We start from the raw sequence: 18,577 nt of genomic DNA, 5'->3' as shown, positions 1-18,577 counted from the left end.
GCACTGGGATGACCCTGAGGGATGGGATGGGGAGGGAGGTGGGAGGGGGGTGGGAGGGGGGTTCAGGATGGGGAACACATGTACACCCATGGCTGATTCATGTCAATGTATGGCAAAAACCACCACAATATTGTAAAGTAAATAGCCTCCAATTAAAATAAATAAAATTTTTTAAAAAGAAAGCATCACTGTGCCCCTGTGCTCAGTAATTAAGTGGTCCAGTGGAAACAGGCATTTCATGTGTGACGATGACAAGGCAGATAATGCATGAAACTGTCCTCATGTAACTTTATTAGAGATGTAATTTTGCTATTTGGTGACAGGTGTAGGTGAGAGTTGTTCAGTAGGCCTCTATCAAGGTGAGATACATATATATATGTATGTGTATATATTTGTGTATGTATGTATATACATGTATTAATATCTTACTAAAAACTATTTTGTAATCTTTGATGTGTGATCATTTGTGAACAGGCCTGAGGAACCCATTATTGAAGAGCCTGCTTATCTCCAAGAGCCAGAATTTGATACCTAGTTCATAACAGCTATAAAGCATATACATACTTCACATACAACTGTGTATTTTGTAGGGCTGTTTCTCAACTTTCTTTACTTGTGCTTCCTGTTGCTAAATATTCAAATCTCTTGATCTCCTTTCATTGTTATTAACATTCACAGTAATCATACATACTAAGCTAAAATCAAAACAGTTACAAAATGAGTGTGCCGTGAAATCTCACTCATTTCCCTGCCTTGATTGAGAATTGTTGTTTTGGCTCAAGTTCTTACTAGTTGAGCTGTAATACTCTGTGACTCTTGGTTTTGCTGCTTCATGTTTCATATTTGTGCCCCTGCTTTTATCTCTGTGGTCTTGAATGCTGTACCAGGTTATAAAAGCAGATAATGACAATGAGATACAGAAATTAAAGATAAAGGTAGTGAATCATTCATTAAATTAGAATGGCAGGGGGAAAGGTGAATGTAGTATAGTCACTTTGTGTCGGCTCTAATATTTAGGTTATACTTTCGCGGTAGAAGTGTGTTAGTTATTTATTGTTGTTTAACAAATTACCCCCCAAATGTAGCAACTTAAAGCAATAAACATTTATTATCTCATACATATTCAGGGGTCCAGGACAGCTTGGCTGGGTGGTTCTAGGTCAGGGTCTGTCATGAAGCTACAGTCAGAGTGTCAGCAGGGGCTCGACTAGGGTGGCAGTTCGCTTCCAGGGTTACTCACATATTGTGAGCCCAAGACTTCATTTCCTGGCAGTGTAGCCTCTCCGTAGTGCTGCTCAACATGACTTCCTTCAGAGCCCAGGGATCCAGTAGAGAGAGCACCCAGGACAGAAGCCTTATCTCAGAAGCTGATATGCTACCACTGTGCCATCGTCCTCTCATCACATAGGCCACCCCAGGATGTAGGAAGGGACTACACAAGTTTATGAAGGTCAGGAGGCAGGACTTATCAGAGACCACCTTGCAGGCTGGCTTTCAGAAATACTCTGCCTGAATTGCGGTCTGTCTATAAAGTCCTAAGTTAAGATTGTCTATATTTAATGCTGGGTCACAATGAAGTAGCAAGTTAGATCCTGACATAATTTTGCTAATCATCTTTGGGTTAACAGCTTAGACTTTCCTAGGTTTCTTCAGCTAACAGATTGTTTATTTAAATCTTTGGGTGTTAATCAATCTGTAGGAGATGGTGGGATTAAGTGTGTTTTGCTATGGAGTAACCTTTTAAATTATTATTAAGAATGTTGAAACAGATCACAGCTTTACTTTTTATCTTTTTTAGTTGGCCAAGTAAAATTTGACCCACCCTTAAGGAAGGAGACAGAACCACATCATGAACTTGTAAGTAGTGTAATCTTGGAATCTTAACACTGAAAATAAATGTTTTAATCAGTCTTTCTGATTTGTTGGCACTGACTACAAAAGCTAGTTAGTAAAATTTTCTAAGCCTTTGGGGAGATAAAAAGGTAAGTAATTCTAAAATTCAAAATAAATAAATCTGTGTTGCTGAGATTAAATATTTTCAAAATTACTTTAGGAGAAACTTAGTTTTGTACCATTCTCTGTTTAAATGTTTTTAATGATTTTTTTTCCTTTTTCCTTTTTGCTTTGCAATTTTTGAGGGGCTTTTTGCAGATATATTTATTAGGATAAATGCTACAGTCTTAAAATTTTGGACCAGTGATAGTATTAATATCTCTTCTCATTAAATTTATGGGCAACTTTTTAAGAGTGTCAGCCACTTTTCTAAACATCAAGGCAGAATCCAGTCTCCTTGGAGTAACTGAAATTCAGGAGAGACTAGGTGTACATAGCAGATTAAGTATATCATTTATTTAAAGATTGCTAAAATGTTCTTTTCATGATTCTTTTTTGTTAATATTTTATATATTGCTTTCCAGATATATGATAAAATATTAAGTGTAATCTTGGAAGCAAAATGCTGTGCAAACATTTGAGATGTTAATAGTCTACAGAGGAATAAAAAATGAGACTTAAAAAACAAAATCAATCTGAATGAAATTACTTAACCAAAGTTCCAGATTTTATGTTTCATTTTTTTTTCCCTTTCCTGCTTAATAATGAGAAGAAAGTAACTTAATGAATGCTCAGGACTGAAGTGGGAACTTTCTTCTTAAATTTAATGCTTATTTTAATCCACCTGACTAATGGCATACAAATGGTTCTCAGTATACCAGCATGGAAGAAAAATTCTTAACATGTTAAGAATGTTAAAAGAAAAATTCTTAACGTGATCATGTTATAGTACTTCAGCCTGACCTTTATAGAGAGGATGGAGAAGGTAAATCATGATGTTTATAAATGCCAGTTGTTATTTTCTGCTTCTCTTTTTAAGTTAGCATTGCATGTATTTAAGTTCTGTACTAATTTAGTAACTGTATTATATAGCAAAGTTGTTGCACTGCTGCTTGTTTAGAAGCTGCTTAATTGGATTTGACTTTGCATTTACCTTAATAAAATGATGTTAGCAGGACTTACTTAATTCCCTTGTGAAAGTCTCCCTTTGTGAATTTGTGGCTTTTAGTTTGAGTGTAAATAACCTGGGATTTTTGGTCTCTGCTGAACAGCCCGACAGTGATGGTTTTTTGGACAGTTCAGAAGAAATATACTACACTGCAAGATCTAATCTGGTATTTCTCATCTTCTGATTTTCTTTGTCAGCATTGTTTTAGTCTTAATTGTTTTTAGGGTTTTTTTAATCAACTATTTTGTTCAGTTTTAATGAATCAGTTCAGCATTGTTTTATAAATTCCTGCCAGTAAGCAACCTACCATATATTAAGGATTATAGCAATTTTTTCTACAAAGTAAACGTATTTACTCAAAGATACTATAATGTTACAGTAAAAATTAATTTTTTTATGTTATAAAAACATTTTTTTCTCACTCAGATATAAATTTTTTCTTTAGATATTGCATTTCCCTATAAACACGCCCAGTGTGAATAGTGTGACTTGTTTTAGTGAACTATAAACCATCCATGTATATACATATCCGTATATTACAAAAATAAAATATATATGTATAATTTTTAAAAATAAATTACCCCTAATTAACAATGAAATCCATCTCAGATGAAATTTTAACTTTGTAATATTATGTAATATCCAGTTTTCTCAGGCCAAAATTTGCGTTATAAGGACTCCCTGAAGTTTTAAATACTAAGACTATCTTACCATTAGGTAAGAAAAGATGAGAAATAAACCCTAGCAAATATTAAATAAATAGTACTTTTAATAGTTGTTATTAAGTAGTTTTTTTCAAATTTTGTATCTGGCCAGGGCCCCGAGTTGCCTCAGCATTTACTTCTTGATCTGCTTTTCTGCCTTTTCAATTGAATTTTCCTTCTCTTTCCTTCCTCTCATACCTCTTTTAGTTCTGGTTAGTTTAAATGATTCTTTATAAAAATTTCTAAATCTATGCCAAATAACATTTATAGAACATAAAGGAGGCTTAAAATATAGTTTCCCTTTTAGGAAAGTTGCTGTCTTGATAGGTGGAAAATACTTGTAGATGTAAACTCTTAGCTTTGCAACACAATGTATAGTGCGCTGCCAGAGTTTCTTCTGGTGGTGACTGTTATTGAGGAGAGTCTAACATATAATAGGTACTATGGAAATCAAAGAAGGAGAAAAGCTTTGGGGTTAATGTGATTCATCTGGTTTGTGGGAGGAACTAAAAGTCTGATTTCAGTGTTGTGTAGGAATCATTCTATGTTTTTCAGGAAGAAAATGAATAAATTACTCCTATGTTTCATGGGAATGAATGTGGGAACAGTCATTGACACAGTTTTGAGAGATGGCAGATAAAGAGCTGAAATTATGGAGTGGTTATATTACTACTACTAATGATGAGATTAGCTCAGAAAAGGAAGGTTCATGTCATCAAAGAGGAGATGATAGATGAAGCCATGAGATTGCATGTGTTCCCCAGTTAGGTCTGAAGAAAGAAAGTGCAGGAAACTAGTTCCCACAGCGGTGACGCCTGTTCTCCAGTCAGAGGTAGAACCGGCACTGGAGGTAGGGAAGAAGCAGCTGAAACACTGGAAGCTGAAACTGAAGCCGCTCAGTCGTGTCCGACTCTGTGCGACCCCATCGACGGCAGCCCACCAGGCTCCCCCGTCCCTGGGATTTTCCAGGCAAGAACACTGGAGTGGGTTGCCATGTCCTTCTCCAATGCATGAAAGTGAAAAGTGAAAGTGAAGTCGCTCAGTCGTGTCTGACTCTGCGACCCCATGGACTCCAGCCCCCCAGGCTCCTCAGTCCATGGGATTTTCCAGGCAGGAGTACTGGAGAGGGGTGCCATTGCCTTCTCCAGGGGATCTTCCCAACTGGAAGAGTCAGTAAATGGCCCAGAGAGGCCAGAGTTAATCATCTGAGGGGACAGATGAGATGGAATGTCTGAAGACAACACTGCCAGTGATTTGTGGATAGAAAATTTCTCCAAAATTAGGCATATGTACGCTAGAATGACAGTTAGTGAAATTTGTTGTGGAAATAAAAGACCACAGACTCAACAGTTTAAAATATATTCTCCAGAAAAAAAAAAAAACACAAAACAAGAAACCATTTTAGAGTTACGGTCTTTTTCTCTACCCTGTGTGTAACTCACCTAGTAACTTGAGTGAGTTATCATGGCTCTGTTCCCTCGAACTACCTCCCACACCCCTTATGTTATGATAGTGGGGGCAGTTGACAAGGGGGTCTTGTGAAAGAGAAGAGCTTTAGAGCCATTCAACTTGTGGATAGTTCTGGAAGAAGAGGAATGAATGAAGTATTTGTCAAATCCTACCATTTATAAAATCAACCTTTAAAAATCCACTTTTACTGATACACTCCCATTCCCCCATCCCCAGGCCCTTGCAGTTGCCATTCTATTTTCTATGTCTTTGAGTTTTTATTTACTCTTTGTAAGTGTATTCTGTATTCCATGTAAGTGGAATCATGCATTATTTGTCCTTTTGTTACAAATCATATAAGTGAAGTAACTGGCTCACTTCACTTGGCATAATGTCATAACATCTTCAAGATTTATCTATATTGTAGCATGTGTCAGAATTTCTTAAGTCTGAATAATATTTCATTGTATATATAGCACATGTTGTTTATCCATTAATCCATCAGTGGACTCTATTGTGCATAATGCTGCCCCTGTGAACCTCGACATAGAAAAATCTGTCAAGTTTCTGCTTTTAGTTCTTTTGGGCATATAAGTGGAAGGGTGTTTGCTGGATCATGTGTTAATTCTATGCTTGATTTTGGGGGGGAATTAACGTACTGTTTTCTATAGCAGCTGCATCATTACAGTCCCACCAGCGGTGCACAAGGGTTCCAATTTTCTCCACGTCCTCAATGCTTGTTATTTCATGAGTGTATGTTTGTTTTATTGAAGTATAGTTGATTTATAGTATTCCTTTAGTTTCTGGTGTGTCCCATAGTGATTCAGGTTTTTTTTATAAAGATTATATTCCATTATAGGTTGTTATAAGATATCAGGTATAATTCCCTGTGTTATACAGCAAACCCTTTTTGCTTGTCTATTTTATATTTAGTAGTTTGTGTCAGTTAATCCCATACTTCTATTTTTCTCTCCTCCTGTTCTCTCCCTTTTGGTAACTATAAGTTTATTTTCTGTGTCTCTGAGTCTGTTTCTGTCTTGTAAATAGATTAATTGTATTGTTTTTTAGATTCTGCATAGACTAGGCATAATATTCTATAGGCTAGCCCACGCTGATACAAATGGCAGTATTTCATTTTTTATGACTGAGCATTCCTTCATTGTGTGTACATACCACATCTTTTGTTGACAGGCACTTGGGTCGCTTCCACGTCCTGACGTAAACAGTGCTGCTGTGCACTTGGAGGTGCATGTGTCTTTTCGCACCAGTGTTTTTGTTTTTTGGTGTGAAGTAGTCATAATTATTTCAGTCTCCTGCTTTCCTAGTTCTTAGCACTGTGAACAGGATTTCAACTCCTAACAAATACTTATTGCTGGCCACGAAAAACCTGATGGACCCAAAATGTCTGGCTGTTATCTTAGTAGAGTGTTGGCACCAAGATGTTGGCCCTAAATCTTTTATGACCGAAAAGAAGCATTTACCCTCTTAAAGACCTCACCACCTTACTTGTCATCAGTGATTTCTGGTTGCAAGTATTTTCATCTTATGGTTTTTGTAAATGAATTCAGAATATTATTATACCTCAATTTTCATTACTCTAATAGAGGATTTTTTAATCAGGCAATCTTAATATGTGAAATATATATGAAATATATGAAACGAAGAGAGCTTGATTTTAGCATTGTTAGTAAAAAAAAAAAAGTCTTTAAATTTTGAAACATGCCTGAGTTAAAAAAGCAAAGTAAAAAACTCAGCAAAATTCGATAATAGTAAGAGTTTTGCCCATAACCATATAAATGGATATATCCCATCTACAAGATGCTGTCTTTATGTTAAAAGAATATATTACACATCTGTTCAGCTACTGCTGATCTTCCTAGTTGTACTAGACATTTTAGCCCATATACCAGGGGGAAAACATATTGAAAGGTATTTACAGTTGACCCTTGAACAACAAAAGAATTAGGGATACCAGCAGTCAAAGGTCGGAGTATAACTGTAAAGTTGGGCATCCTGTGCTTGTGTGTTTTCAGGTTCAGCCAACAGCATATCATGTGGTATTGTAGTATGCACTTACTGAAAAAAGTCAGCATATTAAGTGGATGCATCCACGCGGTGCTAGTGGTAAGGAACCTGCCTGCCATGCAGGAGGTGTAAGAGACTAGATCTGACAGACAGAGTGCCTGATGAACCATGGACGGAGGTTCGTGACATTGTACAGGGATCAAGACCATCCCTAAGAAGAAAAGCAAAAAGCAAAATGGCTGTCTAAAAAGCCTTACAAATAGCAGTGAAAAGAAGAGAAGCAAAAAAGCAAAGGAGTAAAGAAAAGATACACCCATTTGAATGCAGAGTGCCAAAGAATAGCAAGGAGAGATAAAGAAAACCTTCCTGGATGATCAGTGCAAAGAAATAGAGGAAAACAATTAAATAGGAAAGACTAGAGATCTCTTCAAGAAAATTAGAGATACCAAGGGAACATCTAATGCAAAGATGGGCTCAATAAAGGACAGAAATGGTATGGACCTAAAAGAAGCAGAAGATATTAAGAAGAGCTGGCAAGAATACACAGAACTATACAAAAAAGATCTTCATGACCCAGATAACTACGACTGTGTGATCACTCACCTAGAGCCAGACATCCTAGAATGTGAAGTCAAGTGGGCCTTAGGAAGCATCACTATGAATAAAGCTAGTGGAGGTGATGGAATTCCAGTTGAGCTATTTCAAATCCTGGAAGATAATGCTGTGAAAGTGCTGCATTCAATATGCCAGCAAATTTGGAAAACTCAGCAGTGGCCACAGGACTGGAAAAGGATTGCATTCCAATCCCAAAGAAAGGCAGTGCCAAAGAATGCTCAAACTACCACACAATTGCACTCATCTCACGTTAGTAAAGTAATGCTCAAAATTCTCTAAGCCAGGCTTCAATGGTACATGAACTGTGAACTTTCAGATGTTCAAGCTGGTTTTAGAAAAGGCAGAGGAACCAGAGATCAAATTGCCAACATCTGCCGGATCTTCAAAAAGCATGAGAGTTCCAGAAAAACATCTATTTCTGCTTTATTGACTATGCCAAAGCCTTTGACTGTGGATCACAATAAACTGTGGAAAATTCTGAAAGAGATGGGAATACCAGACCACCTGACCTGCCTCTTGAGAAATCTGTATGCAGGTCAGGAAGCAACAGTCAGAACTGGACATGGAACAACAGACTGGTTCCAAATCGGGAAAGGAGTACATCAAGGCTGTGTATTGTCACCTGCTTATTTAAATTATCTGCAGAGTAGATCATGAGAAGCATTGGGCTGGAAGAAGCACAAGCTGGAATCAAGATTGCCGGGAGAAATATCAATAACCTCAGATATGCAGATGACACCACCCTTGTGGCAGAAAGTGAAGAGGAACCAAAAAGCCTCTTGAGGAAAGTGAAAGAGGAGAGTGAAAAAGTTGGCTTCAAGCTCAACATTCAGAAAACGAAGATCATGGCATCTGGTCCCATCACTTCATGGCAAATAGATGGGGCAACAGTATCAGACTTTATTTTGGGGGGCTCCAAAATCACTGCAGATGGTGACTGCAGCCACGAAATTAAAAGACTTACTCCTTGGAAGGAAAGTTATGACCAACCTAGATAGCATATTAAAAAGCAGAGGCTTTTTTTTTTTACCAACAAAGGTCCCTCTAGTCAAGGCTATGGTTTTTCCAGTAGTCATGTATGGATGGGACAGTTGGAGTATAAAGAAAGCTGAGCACCAAAGAATTGATACTTTTGGACTGTGGTATTGGAGAAGACTCTTGAGAGTCCCTTGGACTGCAAGGAGATCCAACCAGTCCATCCTAAAGGAGATCAATCCTGGTTGTTAATTGGAAGGACTGATGCTGAAGCTGAAACTCCAATCTTTGGCCACCTGATACAAAGAGCTGACTCATTTGAAAAGACTCTGATGTTGGGAAAGACTGAAGGCAGGAGGAGAAGGGGATAACAGAGGATGAGATGGTTGGATGGCATCACTGACTCAGTGGACATGAGTTTGGGTAAACTCCAGGAGTTGGTGATGGACAGGGATGCCTGGCATGCTGCGGTAGATGGGGTCGCAAAGAGTCGGACATGACTGAGTAACTGAACTGAACTGAAGAGACACAGGTTTGATTCCTGGCTCTGGTAGATCCCGTGGAGGAGGGCATGGCAACCCACTCCAGTATTCTTGCCTGGAGAATCCCATGGACAGATGAGTCTGGCAGGTTACAGTCAATAGAGTCACACAGAGTTGGACACAACTGGAGCAACTGAGTACGCATGCTTACAGTTTAAACCCATTATTGTTCAAGGGCCAGCTGTATATGTAGAACACTGTGTTAATTGCTGTGGAGGAACATCAGCAGTAACATAATCATTGCTCTGAAGAACATGGGTCTTCTGCATTGCAGGCGGATTCTTTACCAGCTGAGCTATAAGATTACCCCAGAATTAAGTCAAAATTGAATAAAGTCTATAAATAAATTTACTATGGGAACAGATCAGCTGTGTTCATTTTAAATCTGTTAAACTATTACTTACTATAAAGTTATGTTGTGTGGTCACATTTCTTACCTTTTGTAAATGAAGACAGTTTCTAGGGAGGACTCATTTTATAATTGCATGATGATAGGACATTTGCTGGAAAATCACAGCTAACCTGTTTCAAATATACTTCAACAAAATTAAAAAGAGAAAATAATAACCTACTGATTTTCATTCCATATTTATTCAGTTTGCGTCCTGTCTTCTGCTTTTATTAATCAGTGTTCCAACCCTACTTGCTTTTCTTTTTTAAGAAACAAGAATTATCTACAGTTCAGTCCCTTTTACATATGTAAATTGTCTACCACATTAAAAAATATTTCCTAACACTTTACTCATGCACCATATTTACTCATTTTTTTGATGAGAAAAAAAAATTCTATTTTCTTGGTTAAAATATATTGCTAAAGTATTTCTTTTGTGTTTTTGTAGCTCACTGTAACAATTCTTTTGACTTCCTGGTGTTTCCTCATCAGTTATAGATAGACTTCGTAATCTCCAGCTAAGTTAAAAAAAAAACCAATAAGATTTTCTTGGTCACATATGCCCCTTTTCCAGTGTTCTGCATCATATCCTCTGTTTGTTTTCAGTTCTTGCAAGGCCCTTGTTTTCTTAGAGCCTTTATCCTAATTCAGAAGTTTTCCCCTATTCATTAAAACACTTAGGACTTTCTGACCCCAAAAGATATTTTAATTGGGCCTAGGTTAACCATCTTAAATTTTTTGCTGAATGTTCAGTTTGAATCTGCTCTGGGCTATTGCATGTTTTCAATCTGTGTTGGCTTCTTTGTTAAACACTGTCATTCATTAATAAGTTGATGCCTGATTTATGCTGCTGAATTTTTTATGTCTATCTAGGTATGTTCAAATATATTATTTAGCTTATAAAGAATGGGCTTATTTTATGGTCATTTTATAGGGTTAATTTGAGTGTTTTGCCGAAAGTTTTGGTAGCATTTTTCTATTCAGAATAGCTTCCAGGTCCCGTTGGAAAACTTTCTAGATCAGTCAAAACTGCCCTAAAGATACATGAATGACTACTAACTTTGCCCAAGCTTCACTTTTCTTCCTTTCCTTTTTATTTCTTGTCATTTTTCTTATCTGATTTGCTATCTGAATTCCTGCCATTTAATAAGTGCTTGGTAAATAATAGTTGAATTAAACAAGATTAACTGATTATTAGAAGAACTTGGTGTAGTCCTTTTACTTGATGACATGCCCAGCACATTTTCCCCCCACTTTGGATGCTAAAACATAACTTGATTTACAGAGAAGGAATTACTAAAGAATGAAACCCTTTCAGTTTTAGCTTTCCTGGTAGGGCTTAATACATGGCACATTTAATCATCAGACTTGGATCTGTCAACAAATTCTCCCCAGCCTGAGTGTTATTCTGTATGTGAACTTAGGCTCCATTTTCTATTAAAATATTTCATTAGTTATTTTAAATTCTTCTCTTACCTTTCTGAATATCTCAGTTGATTTTTTTTAAGTTATCATCATTGACCTGGTAATTGTCATATAGCAGATGAGCTAGCTATTCTTAGGACCTATCTATATTTATATAACACAAGCCATGGCCCCTCTGCACGAATGTGTGCTTTTGAAAGCTGTCATTTGATTAAAGGCTTAAGAGATTATATTGGCTAAAGAGGTTGCTGGTCTGGCTTTTAGAAGGGCCCAATTACTTGTAGCTAAAGAAAATAAACTTGAATTCAATAAGGCATGCATTGATATTAGTATTTTTCTCTTCTAAATACCAAAGCTTAAAAGTTCCTATGTAACATGACCACTTAAATAGTACAGCATAATAATTGTGTGATGGTCTAATGATAGTAGTGATTTCATCCTATTAAAATATATCATTACAAATTAAAGAGAACAAGTATCCTTTTTCATTAGGATTTTATGTGATACCAGTGTGACAGTTCACTAATCTTTTTTGTTTATGATATATTATCTTTTCTGTCACTGGTAAGTACATATATTATGCATGGAAGAACACAATTATTGAAGAAGACAAAATCTGAGTTTGTCTGAACCAGGCTTTTGACTTTTATTTTCATCAGATATTTTTTTGGACAGGTCTTAGAGTATTTAAATGTTAAAATGCTTTTCACTTAAATGTTATGTATTGCTTAGAAGTCTCATATTTCTCAGCTTAATATTTATGTGATCTATGTATATCCTAACAAGGCTGAATATTAGTTATTAACAGGAAAATAAACAAATGGCATTTGAAAAAGCATTTATTTAGGGCCTAATTACTGTGTGCCAGGTACTATGCTAGACCCTAAGCTATAGGGAAAAAAGATAGATTTAACAATTTTCCTATGTTCGAGGAGTTTTACAGCCTGGCTATTATTTTTATAGACTTATAAATAAATTAATGAAAGGCAGTGTAAATGCTAAAGGAGACATATGTGTTAAATACTGTGGAGTCATGAAGAAGGTCCCACCTATCTTCCTGGACAGTCTTGGAAGGCTGCTCCAAGAAGGTAATTTTTGCATTAAGTCCTCATTGTGCTCTGGCAATATCTTGTAAAATTAGAAAGCACTTTGAGTATACTAATGTAGTCTGATGAAAATAACATTCATTTAAAATGTGAAATATTCCCCCCTTAATCATTAAAACAGTGCTTGAAATACCATGGGAGAAAATGAAACTTTGTACTCTCCATAGTTGTTGGAAGGCACTTTTTCCTCAAGAAGGCATCTGAGTCGAGCACACTTATTATTAGTTCCCTTGTACTTCAGCTCTTAACTCTACAACTTGCAGCGTTCAGCGGAAATGTTTAAATAGTTGAACTACCTTAATAATAATCACATGAACTTTTGCTGTGTAACTCACAAAAGTATTAAAAGTCCTTAAGGGCAGTTTATAATCTTGTGCAAGTTCACATGTATAATTTACTTTTAAAAAGCACCTTATTTTTTAATCTTTAAAAAATTATTACCTGTTGAGGCAGTAGTAGAAATATATGAATGTGTGTATATACATAATGAATCCAGATCTTATTTACAAAGTCAAATCAAGATTTTTGTTGCTTGTTCTCTTTTGTAATCATTTTTGCTTCATTATAGCTTGAGCATAAATACCTTATTTAAGCTTTTTTTTTTTCCCAAAAACTTATTTTCACAAATGTTAATTACAGTAGCAGTGACTGTAAGTGAAACTTGCATATATTATTCAAACTAGTTGCCAGAATATTTTTGGTAACTTAAATCATAAAATGTATAAAGCAAGACTACAAACTTCTGAAATCTTTTATTGTTGGAAGTCCTACCTTGCCTCCTTTTTAAGAACATATAGCAATACAGATTTATTTGAAGTCTGAGGTTTCTCTTTTTAAAAAATATTTATTATAGTATCATGATTTGTGATATACAACCATTTTGCTAAATATTTTATTTTGTACCATTAGGATCTACAACTAGAATATGGACAAGGACACCAAAGTAGTTACTTTTTAGGTGCAAACAAGTAAGTAAAATCCTTTAAAAATTATATTTAAATTTAAGAATAATTAAGTTGCCTTTAAATATGTTATTGATTTTATTTTAAATATTTACAGTAGTAAATTATACTAGTCTGATAGATTATATTTTATAATATGTTTAAAACTTTTTTTTATTACTGCCTTGCCAATCATCTACTCAATAATTGTCATAATGGGGACAAAAACATTAAATTTTTTATGTCAAGCTATTTTGTAGACCTTACCTGTTAGGGAAAGCTAAGTACATTCCAGCTGAAGAGGAATATGTTTCAGCAATGTATTTCCTTTATTTGAAGAGTTGACATGTTTATTGCTTACAAAACTTGTTCCGGTGCATCTTCCGGATCTGTTGGCCTGTGAAAACTGATGGAAATAGTCACACGGTTTAGAATTCTTTGTCTTAACTTTAAAAAAAGTAAATAGTTAAAATGAGTCTCAAGTTTTTGAAGTTATCATATATTTTATGCAAGAAGTAAATCCAACAGTTAATTCAAGGTCAGCTCTATACCAGGCCGTGTGTAGCTGGTGCAGCCCCGCAGTGAAAAGGCACTTAGCTTACAGGGTGACAGTCTAAGATGTTCATAGGCCTGAATTAGCATGTTACCTGGCCAGGACCTACTGTTTCTCAGAGTCCATTTCCTGAATTCATGGATTAATTATCATTATAAAAGCTAATTTATAGGGAAATATTTAAACTGAAAAAATCTCCCACCTATGTGGCTATTATTTCAATAATCAGAACTACTTAAAATTTCAAAATACATTTTCAGTGAAATTAGAGAGTTGAGACATATTTTAAGTCAAGCAGGTGACTAAAAGACAAGCAACTTAGGTTCTCAGATTTAGAGATAGTAATGCAAAATCTTGTCTCTTTTTTTTATAAACTCAATGTTTAAATATTCTTTTTTTAACTCAGAGAAGGTTTTGACAAGCTAGAGAAATGGATTAGTTATGATTTAGCTCAAGGTTTTATTTTTTTAAAAAACCTTCTGTTTCTTAAAATTTAAAATAAGTCTAAAATTTCCTTGCTAGGAAAATGAAGTTTTGTCAAAATAGTAGCAATGTGTTATTTATAGTTTGTCCTGATTTATTGATGAGCAACAAGGGAAAGTCTGTCTCATAATGGGTTAGCAAATAACCCGTTCTGATGTGTTTCTGTGTTATTTTTGTCTAATTTCAGGTCCCTAGTTTTAAGAATCTTGTTAACAAATTTTGATGTATTTTTATGAGATTGGATAATTTAGAAAAATATTTCATTTACTTTTTTTAGTTTATTTTAAATATATTTTTATATTATATACTTGCCAAAGTACCCCCAAAATAGCCTGTCACTAAGTGCTTTTCCAGATTCCTTGGTTCTCATTTGTCTGATTATGTGGGTTTGTTTTTTTTTTTGATTGTTAAACATTTTCATATTATATAGTTCACTTTGGCTAGGTAAAATGTTAATAATTTGCCCAACCTTCATTTTTTGATTAATTGGATCCCTGCTTAAGGAACTGTATTCTATATAACGAATCACTGGCAAGGTAGGTTGGCCAAAAGTTTGCACTTTGGCTGTGTTTCATGTACAGGTATATACATACATGTGACATGAGCATGGATGTAGCACTTCTCTTACTGTACCGATATGTCTGCTTTATTCTTGTGACGAGGCAGTGTTTTAAAACTCACAGGATTTTCTGCTTTCTCCATAGGTGATCAGGCAGACAGATTTCCATTTATGGGTTTCTACCTATTCCAGACCACTATCTAAGAGAGTTTTGTTGTTGTTGTTTTTAAAATAGAATATATGTATTATGACTTAGTTGTTTTCCTTTGAATTCTGTTACTGTTGGGGTCAACTTTTTTATTAAAAACCAACAAGATATTCTTTTTAAAAGAAAAATTATTTCTGATTTCTTTTAGAGCCAAAGTTCTATAAATTCTCTTCTAAAGACTTAAACAACAGTGAAAGGAAATTCCTGGCGTAATTAAGTATAGCAGTGCACATGTATGTGCTAACTCACTTTAGTCGTGTCCGATTCTGTGAGACCCCATGGACTCCAGCCTGTCAGGCTCCTCTATCCGTGGGAGTCTCCTGGCAAAATACTGGAGTGGGTTGTCGTGCCCCTCCAAGGGATCTTCCCGACCCAGGGATCGAACCCACATCTCTTACGCCTCCTGCATTGGCAGGTGGGTTCTTTTACCATTAGCACCACCTTGGAGTGTAGCAGTAACAAATGCCAGATCAGAGTAAGAACTGTCTCTTGCTGTAACTGTGTCAGTTCAGTTCAGTTGCTCAGTTGTGTCCGACTCTTCGTGACCCCATGAATGGCAGCAAGCCAGGCCTCCCTGTCCATCTTCAACTCCCGGAGTTCACTCAGACTCACATCCATCGAGTCCATGATGCCATCCAGCCATCTCATCCTCTGTTGTCCCCTTCTTCTCCTGCCCCCAATCCCTCCCAGCATCAGAGTCTTTTCCAATGAGTCAACTCTTCACATGAGGTGGCCAAAGTATTGGAGTTTCAGCTTTAGCATCATTCCTTCCAAAGAAATCCCAGGGCTGATCTCCTTCAGAATGGACTGGTTAGATCTCCTTGCAGTCCAAGGGACTCTCAAGAGTCTTCTCCAACACCACAGTTCAAAAGCATCAATTCTTCGGTGCTCAGCTTTCTTCACAGTCCAACTCTCATATCCATACATGACCACAGGAAAAACCATAGCCTTGACTAGACGGACCTTTGTTGGCAAAGTAATGTCTCTGCTTTTTACTATGCTATCTAGGTTGGTCATAATTTTTCTTCCGAGGAGTAAGCGTCTTTTAATTTCATGGCTGCAGTCACCATCTGCAGTAATTTTGGAGCCCCCAAAATAAAGTCTGACACTGTTTCCACTGTTTCTCCATCTATTTCCCATGAAGTGATGGGACCAGATGCCATGATCTTCCTTTTCTGAATGTTGAGCTTTAAGCCAACTTTTTCACTCTCCTCTTTCACTTTCCTCAAGAGGCTTTTTAGTTCCTCTTCACTTTCTGCCATAAGGGTGGTATCATCTGCGTATCTGAGGTTATTAATATTTCTCCCATAACTCTGAGAAATTTACTTCAGTTTTCTCTAATGAATGGGGATTATAATAGTACCTGCCTCATAGTATGTTAAGGATGAAATGGAATAATCATTGCAAAACATTTAGTACCTTTTTAGTAAAAACACATAAATTGCCCTTATTTATGGTATTTACTCAGTAAATGTTGTAAGAGTAAATGAGTATGAGTGAAAGAATAAAATTGCCTTTTGGTTTTAAAGAAATAAGGAGGTTTTTTGCTTTGTTTTTTAACATAATCAGGGCAATACTTAGAGACAATTTTGAGCCAGTTAGGCACTTTTGAAAGATTATAGTGACAAGCAGCAAATTCAGATATGCTAAACACTTCGGTGGTGGTTTTTTATTTCTCTGCCTGTTTCTTCCGTTTATCAATTAAATATATGATCTGTTTACAGATTGTACCATTTTTAAACTCTTCATCCACATTTTTTAGTCATTTTAAATTGACTTTATTTAATTCAATATGTGAGGGCATCTTTTTTTATTTGTTTTATTCATTATTGTCTCAAAATTCCATAAAAGGAATTTAAGTAGGCTAGTGAATAGTGACATTATTTATTATGTTGCATCCAGTCTTGTGATTAAATCAATATCATATTTTTCTCCAATGCATTCAAGATGCAATATTTAGTATAAATTAACCTTTATGAAAATGTAGCCATATTTCATTTTCTCTTCTATAAAGGCTGAAAAGCAAACCATGTTTTCTCCTTTTCATTAAAACTTCATGAATTCTATAACTTTATTAACAAAATCTCTTAACTCATCATAGGAGATTTACAAGTAAATGAATAAAAAATATATGAGCCCCTAGCCATAGAATATCTGCTTTTTCATGTTCTCCTATTTTTACAGAACCTTTAATCCCAGAAAGATAATGTTTTAAAAAGTGAAATGCCATATGAGTCCAATTAAATATGGTAAACTGAAAATAAAAATACATTTTAAATTCTCCTTTTAATTATTTTCAAATGCTAATATTCTCTACTGGAAAAGAAATGGCTCAGAAAATATTGTCATATGCTTAAGAAAAAGTTTTTTTCATATCTTCTAAGATCTTCTAAGATGGCTTCCCTTATAGCTCAGTTGGTAAAGACTTTGCCTGCAGTGCAGGATACCCAGGTTCAGTTACTGGGTTGGGAACATCCCCTGGAGAAGGAAATGGCAACCCCCCGCCCCGCCCCAGTAATCTTGCCGGGAGAATCCCAAGGACAGAGGAACCTGGCAGGCTACAGTCCATGGGTTGCAAGAGTCGGACACAACTTAGTGACTACCCCCACAAGATGATATGAAACCCTACTGTAGAGTTTAGAAGAAATTATGTTTCATTTGATAAAAATACAATAGTGCTTCTGAAATTTTTAGTCTCCGGATCCCTTTACAGTCTTAAAAATTTATCAATGACTTCAATGAGCTTTTGTCTATATGGGTTACAAATATAAATATTTGTAGTACTGAAAGCTTCAAAATATTTTTTTATTTCAAATAGTAATATACTCATTACATGTTCTCATTAAAAAAGTTTTTTGTGTGTATTAAAAAATTCCTCATCTTTAAGAACAAAGTGAAATGCCAACTCTTAATGGTACCTTCTTTGAAACACCAATTGATTGTTCTCATGAGACTTAGAAGCAGCTTATATATGGCAGTATAATACAGCAAACATTTGGTTGAGGCCACAAACAACATTGTTTTATGAAGAATAGCTGGTTTTTTTGAAGCAGAATAATATTAGGAAAAAAAGGTGGCATTGTTTTATGTTTTTTTGCAGAAATCCTTAATATCTGGCTTGATAGAACATAGCTGGATTCTCATGTCTGTTACTAATCTATTATGATACACATCTCATGAAAACATGAAAAGAGAAATTGTTAGTCGTTCAGTCGTGTCCTGCTCTTTGGGACCCCATGGACTGTAGTCTGCCAGGCTCCTCTGTCCATGGAATTCTCCAGGCAAGAATACTGGAGTGGGTTGCCATTTCCTTCTCCAGGGGATCTTCCTGACCCAGGGATCGAACCCAGGTCTCCCACATTGCAAGCAGTTTCTTTACCATCTGAGCCACCAGGGAAGCCCTTCACATCTCATAGTCTCCAGAAAACTCTCTTGAGTTTAATTCTCAATGAAAGAATAAAAGTGAAAAAGAAAGAAAAAGAGTGAGTGAGTTTGTTTGTTTTTTAAGTGCTTTAGATTATGAAAAGTTTTTACCTTGCAGACCTCTTACAGGAGCCTAAAGGACCTCCAGGGTTCCCAGACCACACTTTGAGAATTGGT

The 18,577-nt window shown here is 35.9% G+C and overlaps 1 protein-coding gene across 5 annotated transcripts in view; it reads left to right on the top strand.

Moving 5' to 3' along the window:
- Positions 1–18,577, top strand: part of MAP4K3 (mitogen-activated protein kinase kinase kinase kinase 3) — a 184,293-nt gene that overhangs the window by 126,397 nt on the left and 39,319 nt on the right. For 2 of the 5 annotated variants that reach the window (XM_040224685.1, XM_040224688.1), the window contains 3 exons: positions 1,799–1,857; positions 3,105–3,167; positions 13,143–13,201. In XM_040224685.1, the coding sequence (XP_040080619.1) occupies positions 1,799–1,857; positions 3,105–3,167; positions 13,143–13,201 (181 nt within the window). Of the gene's footprint in view, positions 1–323; positions 360–1,798; positions 1,858–3,104; positions 3,168–13,142; positions 13,202–18,577 lie in introns of all 5 variants that reach the window. The other 3 variants (XM_040224684.1, XM_040224686.1, XM_040224687.1) reach the window with 3 other exon arrangements.

The sequence above is a fragment of the Oryx dammah genome, unplaced genomic scaffold, assembly GCF_014754425.2.
Source record: "Oryx dammah isolate SB20612 unplaced genomic scaffold, SCBI_Odam_1.1 HiC_scaffold_25, whole genome shotgun sequence".
Classification (NCBI taxonomy): Eukaryota; Metazoa; Chordata; class Mammalia; order Artiodactyla; family Bovidae; genus Oryx; species Oryx dammah.
The sequence above is the reverse complement of the archived record's forward strand: the minus strand, read 5'-3'. Positions and strand labels throughout refer to the sequence as shown.